Consider the following 13,688-nt stretch of genomic DNA (forward strand, 5'->3'; position numbering starts at 1 on the left):
GTGTGTGTGTGTGTGTGTGTGTGTGTGTGTGTAGCACTGTTTTCAATAACCTCACTGCAGTTGGTGTGAATGAGTTTCTATTATATCTGTCTGTTCTTGCTCTCAGATACAAACTGCTTGACCATTGGCCATGAGAAATGGAAATGATTATATTTATTGGCCATGATAGAGGGTTTATTACGTTTTTTCTTTTGAAAGTTAACAAAGAATAAGCTGTGTCCACAACCATATGACAACTGGAAACAGCAAAAATTGCTTTGTAACGTAACTATTTTAAAAGAAAAAATAAAATTGTGTAGTAACAAAAGAAAGATCTGTCTTTTTCCTCATCACTGATGTACATATATTTATTAGAGAATCTGTGACCAATACCAGTGTGAACAAAATTATTAAAGTTACTGAACTTTTCTTTTTTCTATTCTTAACCCTATCCGTACTCCGGGGGGGGGGGTCATTTTGTACCCCTGGGGTTGTATTCTTCACATTTTAAAATACTTTTACTACGAAGATCTCTTTGAAACTTTTAGTATTTCTCAAAAAATCATCTTTACAGACTTCTATGCAAAGCATAGGGATTGGATGAACGAGTAAATTTCCTCTTTGGAAAGTGGTGATACAGAGTTTCCCACATCGTATGGAGCTTTAAAAAAGAACAACAGAATTTTTACCATACAAGTGTCACCCCTAAGATCCCGCTCTGATTCACTCTGAGTCTGATGGTATACATTCGGTTAAGATCGCACTTTCCAGATAATAATTTAAGGAACAAATATCTGGCCAGGCACAGCCGATCAAACAAGAGACAGACTCAATTTTAATTGGTGGAGTCACAAAGTAATGGTGCGCAATGGCAAAGACGGGGGAACTGGGTCAAAGATGGAAAGCTATAGATTTTGGACAGGTAAAGGGGAGTGGCAAATGGATAAGCATAGATCTTGAGACTCATGTTAGGGTAATAGGTGTAAATGGCATGTCTCATGCCACTGTGATTGGTCATCAAAGTTGACCACTCTTTGTGTACTATATGTCCTATACCACCCTGGGGTTATGTCAGTTCATTTTGGAGTGAATTAAGACCATTTTACCGTTTGTGACCCTGAACGTAGGTCACTGTAGGTTCTTCCCTTGGTGCATCGGCTAAGATCCCATTCGCGTGAGATCCCATATTTTCTTTGCTCCCGAGCACTGAGATCTTATTCTTAGGTGAAGACTGCTGTATATAATTTTTCTAACATTGTCAAATTACTCTGATTTTCTGGTTAAAAAAGTATTTCTGTGCTTCTCCTGCAGGAGCCATTCGCAGAAATCCTCATTTGAAAGAAACGACAGCCCTGGACTATCGACATGCTGTACAGGATTTTTTCCGGACTGCTCCCGATAGGAATGGGGCACGGAGGAAGAGGAGACAGAAGCAGGAAAGGGAAAACCCGATTTCTGAACCAACCACCTCTCGCTATGATTATCATCCAATATAATTATAATATGTCTTTCCCTCTTGGCTACCACAACACTTCCTCAGCTGCAGAATATGAACGCATACACACACACACACAGACAGTTAAATACGGATGAGTTGATGTCTTCAGGGTAGTGACAAAAAGAGCAACTCATTCGAAGCTCAGCTTTAGGCAAAATCAAGGGACATAACTAAATTTTTTCTCCTGCTCATTTTAATTTTAGTGGTATGGTAAAAATGGCAGCCCCAGGAATGGTTATCAATAATGTTCATTCACTTCATCAATCACTGTGTGCTTGTGTGTGTGTGTCAAGGGTGAAAGTTTTTCGGCTCCTATTTGAACTCATCTTCGGGCCTCCCTCCGGCTCCACCGGCTGGGCAAGTCTTCCATAGCCGGCTACATGACAGTAATTTTTATTTCGTCGGCGTGCAACAAATTTCCGGTTTTAAAAAATATGTCTGCCGACGGCCGACACCAGTACTTTTGGTAGGGCTGGGTACTATTCATTTTTTAAAAAATCTGAATAAATGGGTGCCTAGTATTAAAAAATTCGAATAGCCGAAAAAATGAGTCAGAAACTAGGTAACTAGTAAAAACAGGGTGACTAGCCAGGCCTCAGGAATTTGATAAAAATCGCGGAGAACCGGGAATTTGAGGAAATCTGTAAATTACCCCCGGAAAATGTATAAAGTTCTGAAATATTTGAAAACAAATTCCGATATGGTCGGCAAGTTAATTTTTGCCGGTCGCGATTGTGATATTCGTTGTGCTTTTCCCAGTCTGACGGTACATTTTACGCAAACAGGCGTCTATTGCAGCATGCGGAAGCACGTGACACTGTTGCTCAATCGGGAATATCAACTCTACTTTTGCTTTTGTTACCACCCAAAATTTGGCCTGTGATAGACTGGTAACGCAACATTTTGTGACATGCAGGTCGTGCACTATAAAGGCTGTGTCACCATGAAAATAAATCAAATTTTGTCTCTGTGCTGTCACTTGTGAAAAAAGAAAAGCGTCGTCCGATTGTGAGCTTGTCGGCCTTGTCATCGTGACCGGTCAGTGAACCTGCACGTGTTCGCGTCACAAGATAAGGCACATTGTGCGAGTACCGGGGGTAGTTGGGGTCGCCAAAGTAAATTCAAATTGTGAGCGTTTGGAAGCATATAAGTCGGGGGGGGGGGGGGGGATTATATTAATGATTCTTTAAAAAAGATACTCTCGGTGGGGAGAGTGTGGAAGGCAACACCAGAGGATAACAAACTTGGAAGCAAATTTTATAATTTTTCTTTTTATTTGAGCTCACTGCAAGCGCGCTTTGGTGCCGGCTGTGTGTGGAATCGGGATCCGCCATATCTTGTAAGCCTTGTTATTGATGAACTAAAGTGTTTGCGTTTCATTGGATGGGCGATAGTAAATTAAAACTATAATTATGTTTTTAGCTTTCTGTTAAAGATTGGCTTATTTTCAGTGTCACTGCATCTTGACCTTTCTCAGTTCTTACAACTCTCGCACTGAATAGGTCTACTTGAGCCATTTGAGTTTTTACTCTACTTTGAGTTTGAGCAATAATTTTTGTCTTTCAGGTTTATAATATGAATCATGACACCAAGACTGGTTCTTGACTGTCGATTTTCTGGTTTAGGCCCTTTCATAAGCTCAAAGCAGGATTCATTTGTATAATATAGTTTATATGTTTTATATAAAATGATGAGGAGGGGAATATAAATAAGAAAATATATAACAAACAAGAACAGACTGAAATACGTAAGTCACACTAGACTCCAGTTCCTCACTGAAATTTTGTTGACTGGATACATATATAATGTTGGCTACATACTTGTTTGTGTGTGTGTTTGTGTATATACAGACCTGCCACTCATCCCGATTTAATCGGGATATCCCGATTTTTTGCCCCAAATCTCAAGCATCCTGATTTTCCCGATTTCGATCGCATGTATCCCGATTTTTGTCCCAGTCTGCTGTTGTGCCGAATTTTTCTAAAAACTTACTCTGTCTTCTCCTTTATCGCGGGAAGCATCGGTTGAACTTTTTGTCAGTAGGAACTCTGAGCACTATTTCTCGAAATATCGATGCCGCATTTAGTAGTTGACTCGCCCCAAGTTGTGTGTGATCTTTGCCCACACTCAGAATTCTCCAATGATAGCCTGGTAACTGTTACAATTTGGGACATACAAATAATCGATAATATTCGAAGTTCCGCTGTTACTTTCAAGACAAGCCTTGTCCGAGGTCTGGTAACTGCGCGTTCACATCAAACACTCAGACGAGCGATAGTCGTTCTAACCCTTACACAACTACATGTAACTGCGCTAACAAGATAACATACGGCCGTTGTCGTTGCTTTAGTTAGGTACCACACACCCCCGCCTCTGCGCAGTTGAAAATGTGTAGGAAGCTCGAAATTTGGTCATTTTTAATCAACCATAACTCTTCTAATTTGACACCAATCTTCACCCCGTTTCGAACTAAGTCAGTTCAACCATTGTTTTTAGCTAAAATCAAACTATTGAGGACAGTACGGAACGACGTATTGTATAGTAAGCTATCGAAAAAGGTCACCGAAATGCACGGGAATGCGTTTTTCGCATCATTTTTCATGCCGGCCGCGACGACAAAAATTTAGGGTGCTTTATAAAAAGCCTTCGCGCTAAGCGGATATAACTGCTATCGCCATGAAACAAAAAGTGCAAGAACGAGCTTTGAATAAGCTTTCACCCGGTACCAAGTGCTTGTTGCTAAAGTTAGTTGTTGACCCAGAAATATCGGGACTTTTGGAACCTATTTTTAGAATGGAAATCTCCAAGTCTGACCAATGATTGGTCAAAAGAACCCTGGTCTACTGAAAAGTAGAACATGTCAAGGGAATCATGTGCAAAAATGACTACGATTGGTCTGGCCGCCGTTTAGCGCCGCTTGTTTTTGTAAACACACATGCTGGTCCCATCTCTGGCGACGCGCTTGATTCAGCAATGGCGAAGAATTATTTACGTACACTACCTATTTTCGATTACACTCTATCCACGTACATAAGTGCATATCAAGGGATGCATTGTGCTTCCAATCATGGATAGGGATATTCAGGAGATGTGCGATAAGTTGATTTTGTTAATTAGATTGTTATAGTGTTACATAGTTCTTCATAAAGTCATCAACCTTTGCCTGACCTAGATCTAGCTAGGGCTTGAAGCCGAGATCGCAAACATGCGAACGGGTGGTCTCATTCAGAACGTCCTGTAATTAATTCAGTACCCAGTATTGTTATAAATCTGGTTTGGATAGAAAGATAAGAAGCTTAAATTTCTTGAAAATATAGTGAAATCTAAATCAATTTGTTTTTAGTCATTAAAAATTCGTGTTATTTTCTGGTCACGTGACCATTTCATTCTATCGATGATTCCGTAATGGTGACCTCTTTTTAAAGATCATACCAAGCTTGATGAACTCGTCTGTGAAGGGGGTGCAGCTGGCATTTGTTCATTGATGAATGAATATATTCTCTTGATTATCGCAAATATCTGACAAAGTCTTTCATAACTAATTCATTTAATTGTTTTCTTTTAGCCAATATATCTATTTAGACTCATGAAACAAGTACCGGCACCAATTGAATTATTTTTTTATACAACTTTTAGAGGCTAGTTTACTGCTGAAAATGGACTCTCCTACTCGAGAGCTTCATTCATAATAATTCGTGATTATGAAATAAGTCGGTACCCTTAGAATTGCTAGATCTATTCCTGAATAGACCCAATTTTTTTTTAGATTAATGAGCCATGGGGAATTTGAACTTTGTTGCAGATCTAACTTGTGTCTCCTCCACCCTCTCCCCAATTGTCCTTGCCCTTGATTTGAAAATGGGCTCTGCCCGTTCGGGAGGGTCTGCACAATTTTTATATTTTTGGAAAAAAATCTTCGTTTTGAAACGAAAATGGGCTCCGCCTGGGCGGGAGCTTCTGCCCAATTTTTTATATTTTTGAAAAAAAATTGTTTGGAGATTCTTTCCAATTTAAAAAAAAGTAAATTGAGTTTTTGTGTGTGTTTGTGTATCTGATCTGTCATTGTTGAATATTTACTTTATTAATGCCTCATTTTATCTCAGATTTGATTGCAGAAATGGATTCCTGGCCCAAAAACACATAGGAGTAGAGCTTTGGGGCGTCTTTCTTGTTCTATAGAAGTTATAGATGATTTTGTTGAAATTATGCCGAATGATTTCTTATTTTTTCTCTTATCTAACCTCATATCATTGTAATGCTTCATGTTATCACAGAAATGGATTCCTGGTCCAAAAGTACATTCACATAGAAAGTTTCAGACATTTACCATGATTTTAGGTGATTTTATTCTGAAAAGTGTTTAGGCCATGTGTACCGTGTTGTGATTTTCTGTTTATAACGCAAAATTGGCAGTTTTCCCTTTTTTGTGGTTCCATAACTGATTAACTCATTCGCTACGCCGAGCCGTGGGGGGCGGAGCGGCTAGAGTGCCGTCAGTACGCAAAGCCGCCCCCGGCGGCTCGAGAACTGACGTTCAATTTTAGCTTGGTTTCTATTCCAATCCACATATCCATAATAAAGGTCATAATATAAAGTTCACTTCCGGGTCAAGTGTTTCCACCGAAAATCGGAAGTTTTGATTCAGTTTTGAAACAGGATTTCGAAGTTTATGCGACATTGTTTTATCGCGAAGCCCAAATTATAGCCAGACACCAGTCTTTGTACTTTTACACAACAAAATGTATCATTATTTTGCTCACTAAAGAAGTGTAGGGCTCTTCTTATAATATTGATACTACTGGACTCAAATTGCCAGTGCACTGTAATTGAGAAATCAATATTTTTGAGTGCTAGATCTAGGCCTAGATCTAAATAGTCAAAATATTTTTTTTCTCCACAAAATCACTACTTTTTGGTGAATTTACTCAAAAAGTACCACCCAAGACATGTATAGGTTTATTCCAAATGCAATTCTGAATAATTCTATATAAGATATGAGTGGTTTTTTTCTGTTTGGGATCCTTTTTTCAAAGTTATTTTAAAAAAATATTTTTTTCAATATCGGAGGTTACGATCCAAATGTACAAATATTATGGAATGTATGTAAATAACTGCTCATTTTTCAATATTCTCCTGTTCTATATACAGTTATGGTTATTTTGATGTATAATTTGACTAGGTGCAAACATATTTTTTGAGTTTCATCTGAGATTATAAATTTTTTGTTTTCAAATTTTATCCGCAACCAATCACAATTGTGTTGCATAAAAACCTCTTACAGGAACCAAAGTTGAAAAATACTCAAATAAACATTACAGATGTATTCTACAAACCGTACTGAAAATGTTGGTATATAATATGTTGATATTTATTTGAATTTATGGCCCCCAAGACCTGTGAACTGCGCACTAGTCATCATCTCATTTCGCCCTCCCGAAAGAAATTCATCTACAAGCCGAAAATAATACGTAGCGAATGAGTTAAATTGAAGTGCCAGAACTCTGAAAAAAATTGGGCTATGAATTTGCACTACTGTGAATATGTTCTGTAAGTTTCATTTCTTTTCAGCAATAACTTTCCATTTTATTGATGTCTGAAATCAGTCTTTTTAGCATTTTTGAATAAACATTATGCATCAAGGAGTAATTTTTTTCCAATTTTAAGTCTCTGTATTGGCTTTATTTAAACTCTGATTGTCCTCATCTTGGTATTTTGCATAGTTTATACTGGCACCTGTTGAAACAAATGATAATACACACTTTATGTACCTGAATAAATTTTTTGTGAACTCACAAAATCGCACTTTTTAACGTGATTTTAAAGTTGCCAAAAATTTACGGCGTCCACAAATTTCAAATGCCTGTCATTTTTTTAATTTATTGTCCGATTTCTATAATTCAAACACCAAAGTTTGTGGTTTGCATAGTTCTTTATGATGCAACAAACAGGATCAAAGCACTTTGAAATTTGGGTTTGTGGTACCTACTTTAGTCAGAACGCATTATGAGGGATAAGAGATTTGTTGGTACATTTGGTCGGTCGGCCGCCGTCGTTATCCTAGAAGTAGAACGACTGTCGCTATCCGAGTGTTTTGTGTGAACAGTTAGTCGGACCCGTCAGTAAAATTGTTTCACTCACGCATTCACGTCACGTGACATGATGACATCGCCGTGTGAGTTCTGCGTATTAGGGACCGTCCGTAGACGGGGTCAACTTAGTTCATGTATTTCGGGACCTATTGGTGGGGGGGAGTATAGACACTCTGACTAGGAGTGCTTGAAGCGATGCTTCAGGATTTACAAAAAAATAATGATAACTCGCGCGCACCCACACACACTCACACACACACACCCGCACGCAAACAAACAAAGACACACAGAGGGCCTATAGGCCTAGTAATTTATGAACACCCCTGGAAAAATTGTAAGTCAGCTTTGGCAGTCACCTTGGTGATTTTCTGTTGATCCCGATTTTTTTCACCAAATCCCGATTTTTTTCTCCCTGAGATCCTGATTTTGAGGTTTCATAGAGTGGCAGGTCTGGTATATAGATAGAGCACGTGGGTGGTTGGCGGGTGCTCTGGTGTGGTTTGCTTCTTTTTTCCTGTCAAACATCTATCGTCTTTATCTCCCCTTCTTCTTTTTTGTGTTTGTTACTCTCTTGTAACAGCTCTAACCTTCTGGCGCTCATATGACCTTATGCAGTTGCGAGTGCCGTGAAACTTCTACTAAAACTAAACTAAAATAGAGCACATGCTGTCAGTTATGTAACATGCCCCTGGTAAATGGATGGCACCCCTGAAAAATTGAAAAGCCTGCCCCATCCTTCAGGCTTCGTGAATTTACCATGAACTTTTCAGCTTATTTGTTCTCTAATTCTAACAACAGAATTTCCAGGCTAAACCGTATCTTGTCACTTTCAGCCATGGTGTGTGTGTGTTTTCCGAATCCGAAAAGAACTAAGAATACACATCTTCCATGTGCCCATCTGCAGCAGCAGCAACTGTTGCGATGGCAGTAGGAGTACTATTACTACCATAAAATAAACATGAGAAGTCCAGAGCTTTGTAATGTAAGGGATGTAAGCACATTTATTACTCCTCTTCCAGTGACACCATGGTTACTCTACTTCCATTCACTTATAGTAGCAATGATAATTATGATAATAATAATAATATACTCAGAGGTAAAAGAAACGCAAATACGCATATCAGGTCTGTGCGCCACACACGGATGTGCCCATTTGACGGATCAACACAGAATCTGCTCTTGTCGGTGAACAGCACCCTTCTCCTTTGTCTGTTCCTCCAGTTCATGTGAGCTTGTGCCCACAGAAGCTGGTCCTTCGAATTGGGGTCTTTAAAAATATTTCCAGGATTTGGTGGGAACCCTGTAGTTGTTTAGTTGTTTGTTGCGCCAGCGACCAGTCAGGGTTTTGCATTGTTCGATTAAGGTTAATCTAGCTAGATTAGACCATGCTTCAATGGAACTTGTGAACAGTACTCTCCAATGGAAACTTTGGCCAGCGCTTAAACGACGATGAAAATTTTGTTTTTCTTTTGCCTCGGAGTATGTTATATTTAGTTTTAGTAAGAGTTTTACAGCACTTGCAACACAATAAGGTCATATAAGTGCCGAAGATTAGAGGTGTTATAAGAGAGGAACAAATGCAAAATAGAAGAAGGAGGGGAGATAAGGACGATAGATGTTTGATAGGAAAGAAGAAGCAAACCACACCAGAGCGCCCGCCAACCACCTACGTATGTTATGTTCTACCATTTCCTGGATTGTCAGGGCGTAATAGTAGTATGTATACTATGTGTCCCTGCCGGTCAATATCAGTCTTATGAAGGAAATTTCAAAATTGAGGTAACATTATTTTCTAAAACTATCACCTTTTCCCTACAATTTAAAACAAGAATGAAGTAAATTTGACGTTTGACGAAAATGCAGAATTTTAAAATATTTTAATTGTGCGAGGTGAGGAAACACGAAATGGAGAAAATGGCCCCCGAAGTTGAGCAACATGTTTCCATAGCAATAGGGGTCTTAGAATTGTGATAGAGACTTGAAATTTAGCATGTATCTTGGCTATGCCACTACTAGGTAATATACAAAAGTAGAAAACTATTGATTCACAAAGAAAAGGACCCAGACCGAACAAAATTTTAAAGAGAATGGACTTCACATCAAAAGCAACAAAATATTAGCATGATACTAGACACTAAAATTTCAAAGTAGCTGTAAACTGTAAGTCAAAGTCATCTGTTTCATATGAAAAGGCCTATGTCTCCTGAGAATTTTGTTACCATACTTTTACCTCTCAGTCAATGTTTAAGAGAATAGCGGCCGTTTCAATTTAACATAAAAATAAAATATTGCTGAAGTCATTAACTGGCTGCAACCCCATGTTTGACAGATAGTGAAAGAGTACCACGTGCATCAAATATCTCTGCATTAAAAGAGTACAATCACTGTAACATAAAAATGAAGCCTAATATTTTTCAAGACTGAGATCTTTACAAATCAGTATTTTATTGCCTCAAACACGATGATCTGTCGTTATTTCAATAAAAACACCGAGCGTTATCTTGGCCGGAGTTGCACCAGCCTTCGCAGCGAGAGAGCTGGCTCAATACTGTAGTATACTGAGTGCTCCTGGTACTTTCGCAGGATTCATGCAAAATAGTTCCAAGCCGATGACTATTCTAATAGGAAAAGAATTGTTCTTTCTATTGGCACCTTTTTTAGCCGGTATTTTACTTTTACACATTTCGTGTTAAAAATTATCTATGAAAACTTAGACCCTTTTGGAGTTTTATGGCAAAAGAGCAAAGAAACAGAGATCTGAATTACCCCCATTTCACCGAAACCACGCGCTCGGAAGGCAGCAAGTTGGCTTACGTGCCGTGTTTACGCTACCTGATTATATGTTTGCAAAAGCACCATAAACACACGAGAGCACACACATACAAACACACCAACACATACACACATGCACATAGACCGCCTCGGTGGCCTCGTGGTAAGGAGTCCGCTCTGCTGAGAGATCTAAAGGAAGTAGGTTAATTAATCTTTTAAAAGCTCTAAAACACGATAAAAACAAATTTTTTAAATCGATCTATGTGTAAAACTGAAAGATTAACAGACGATAGCAGCTAGCAGGGCACGCCCACACAGTCAGCTGTTTATGTTTTAAACAAGCTTGAAGTGAGCTATAAGTTACTGTTTTTACTCCGCTTTACCAATCAGGGTTGTTTACATTTCAGACCATTCATGCTCGAAAGGGGGTCAGAATCTAAAAATAGTTGTGAATAAAGAATGTTAGAGCAAAGATTTTCCGCTAATGGGGAGTCTTTGGTTGAAGCTAAGGTGGCCGTGAGGTAATGGTACTAAAAATAATATCACAGCTGCACACTAGCAAGGTCCAAATTCCTTTATCTCATCACCCTAGCTCACAACAAACCACACACACCTCCAAAATAAATTAAAATAAAATATTTATAGCCGATTATAGTTGTTTATTTTTTTCTTAAATGAAGCAGAAGACATCAAACTTTCAATAGATCCAAAAAACAAAAATTTCATGGAAAGTCACTTTTTTGCCTTTCGAGCCTCATAGCTGATAATAGCATAGCTGGCATCTGCGTTTGTTGCCATTTTTTTTACCCAAAAGTTGCCACAAAAAGTGGCAAAGGTTGCCAAAAAAGTTGCCATTAATTTTCAAGCTTTCAACTCTGTGACGACGTATATATAGCAATACCGGTAGATCTATGTTGATAAAGGTAACAATCTAAAGCACCAGAATTTCTTGTGCTCTGCATTTTAAAGAATATCATTTGTAGTCGCCCAGAGTGTAAAAACGTGAAAAATAAAGGTTTCATGACAGAATGAAATCAAATTTAGAACAGCACGGATAAATAACCACAAAAATTAACAAAATCCGAAGATTTTCTGTTTTAACCCTAAACGTGTGTAATTCAAGAAAAAGTAGGCCTACAGGATTATATTACATGTAAATTATGGAATCACACACTATTGGGGCGTGCCAGTGTCAGTATTCGGTTTTGGTGGAGACACGCTCTAACATAACACATTTATTTTTTTTAAAAGGTAGGAACACCATCAAATTAAATGACATTACGCTGTATAAACACAGAAAAAGAAAAACAAATCATCAGATCAATGTTTTGAAAAATTAACACACCAACCAATTAAAACACAACAAAGAGGGGAAAATATATAAAGACAGCAATATAAATAGTATGTAATGTAATGTACTTATGCACTCCGCAGGAAAATAGAAACAATGTGGACATATTAAAAATTATTAAAATACCTGTCTAATATGTTATGAAGTGGCTTTGTTGTTTTGTCTTTTTTGAAAACGGCAAAAATCGCGGCCGCGATTCGCGGACAAAAAAATGCCAAAAATCACGGCCGCGGGTCAAACACAGATGCTAGGCATAGTGTGTCTTACGACTGATATTGAGCGGGGCAAACAGATATTTGCTTGGAGGCAGTTGTGCTTGTTGGTTTTAATCATCTGTAAACATTGACCTGCTACATAAAAACGTGTACAGTGCAGTTGTTCTATATAAACAATTTTCTCACTTTTGTCCATCTTCCCCCTTTTGTGGGTTTTCATTGGCATTATCACAGTTACTATTGTATTTGTTAATAATAGTCAATATTTTATTTGTTGTCAGTATATTGTACCTTTTTCAAGAGGGGTTTACAATACACAAAATAATTTTGCATTTTAAGTTTAATCTTGATCTTGCATTATCATAATTTGTAATCATTCCTTCTTCATGTATGTCTGAGATTGTTTGATCAACCATAATGTGTATTTTTGTGCATGTAAGAATGAATTAATTTAAAACTGACATGGCCAAATATACTCAGGGAAATAGGTGGCTGTCCAGTAGTTGATCATTTCTCTCTTGAGCTTGAACATTCAGTTCTAAATTTTGGATAATTCTACCGTGTTTCTGGGTTGATTCTTTGGACCTTCTGTTCAACATTTGTGTCATCGGGTTCCAACCATTTGATTATACAGTATAACACGGATGGGTCGAACACAGACGACTCGAAACCGCGCATCCATCGAACTGTGCCTGCAGTCCCGGGTTGTTTTTTGTCTTCTTCTTTATCTTTGTAAGATATTCCTTAAATTCCTCAAACTACGGATCCAACAAATTCGAGCTATCCTTGTTATACAGTGGAACTCGGATTTAACGAGCTCGGATTCAACGAGAACTCGGATTCAACGAGATGAGATAGATTCCCCGTTTTTTTTCTTCTTTAAAATCAATAAAAATAAACCGGATTCAACGAGCACTTAAATCACTGAGCTCGGATTCAACGAGGTCGCTTCCTGGGTGAACTGCCCCCGCAGACGTGGCTTCGCTCATTTTTCTCCCACTACGAACTTTATCTATTCCCAGAAACCATCCATTGCAACTGCATCGTGAACCGCTATTCACTTAGCCGATTGCATGCGACCAATCAGCGACCTTTTTTTTCATACCAACACATGCGTTGTTGGCTCGCGCATGTGTCTACTCTGGCGTGTGTCGAAGTCGGATGGGCGGCCTGCACACATGTGACTGTGTGTGTGTCGGGGAGGGAGGGGGGCGCCTTAGCGATCCGGACGTTGAATGTCGCAGATACAAACGCGTCAAGTCTTTTTTTCCCCTCAGCAACTGATCATTATTACAATGATAAACTAGTCTTGACGAAGATCTTCATAATGAATTGTGCGCTTGTCTAAGAAATCAAAAGTTGCCGTTATGCTAGGATCTACACTGCAACACAACTTCGTTGTAAACAATCGAGATGACACAGGAATGCATTTGAACAAATCGGTCTTTTATTTTTTTACGGTTCATAATATGCTGGTATTTCAGGCACTATTTGTGACTTCTCTTTATACATTACTTGCTCAGTGCCTGTAATTATCTACATAAAACCTCATGTTTGCTATAACGAACACTCGGATTCAACGAGATTTTAGGTCAGGCCCGGCGACCTCGTTGAATCCGAGTTCCACTGTACTGTATATAGCTTATTTTTACAGACTCATGTCTTTAAATTAAAAAAAATTTTTTAATGGGTCCTCTTATTTTTTAGACACCTTGTTTGTGACTTCGTCAGTTTTAGATAAACTGTACATTGTATTAATGTACATTTTAATACATAATATTGAT

General features: G+C 38.4%; 1 protein-coding gene across 2 annotated transcripts in view; it reads left to right on the forward strand.

The window, feature by feature from the left end:
- Positions 1-2,016, forward strand: part of LOC101847266 — a 35,505-nt gene extending 33,489 nt beyond the window's left edge. For both annotated transcript variants that reach the window (XM_005100432.3, XM_005100433.3), the window contains exon 11: positions 1,291-2,016. In XM_005100432.3, the coding sequence (XP_005100489.1) occupies positions 1,291-1,475 (185 nt within the window). In that variant the 3' untranslated portion in view covers positions 1,476-2,016. The remainder of the gene's footprint in view (positions 1-1,290) is intronic.
- The last annotated feature ends 11,672 nt before the right edge of the window (positions 2,017-13,688 follow it).

Source organism: Aplysia californica, unplaced genomic scaffold (assembly GCF_000002075.1).
Source record: "Aplysia californica isolate F4 #8 unplaced genomic scaffold, AplCal3.0 scaffold00247, whole genome shotgun sequence".
Lineage (NCBI taxonomy): Eukaryota > Metazoa > Mollusca > Gastropoda > Aplysiida > Aplysiidae > Aplysia > Aplysia californica.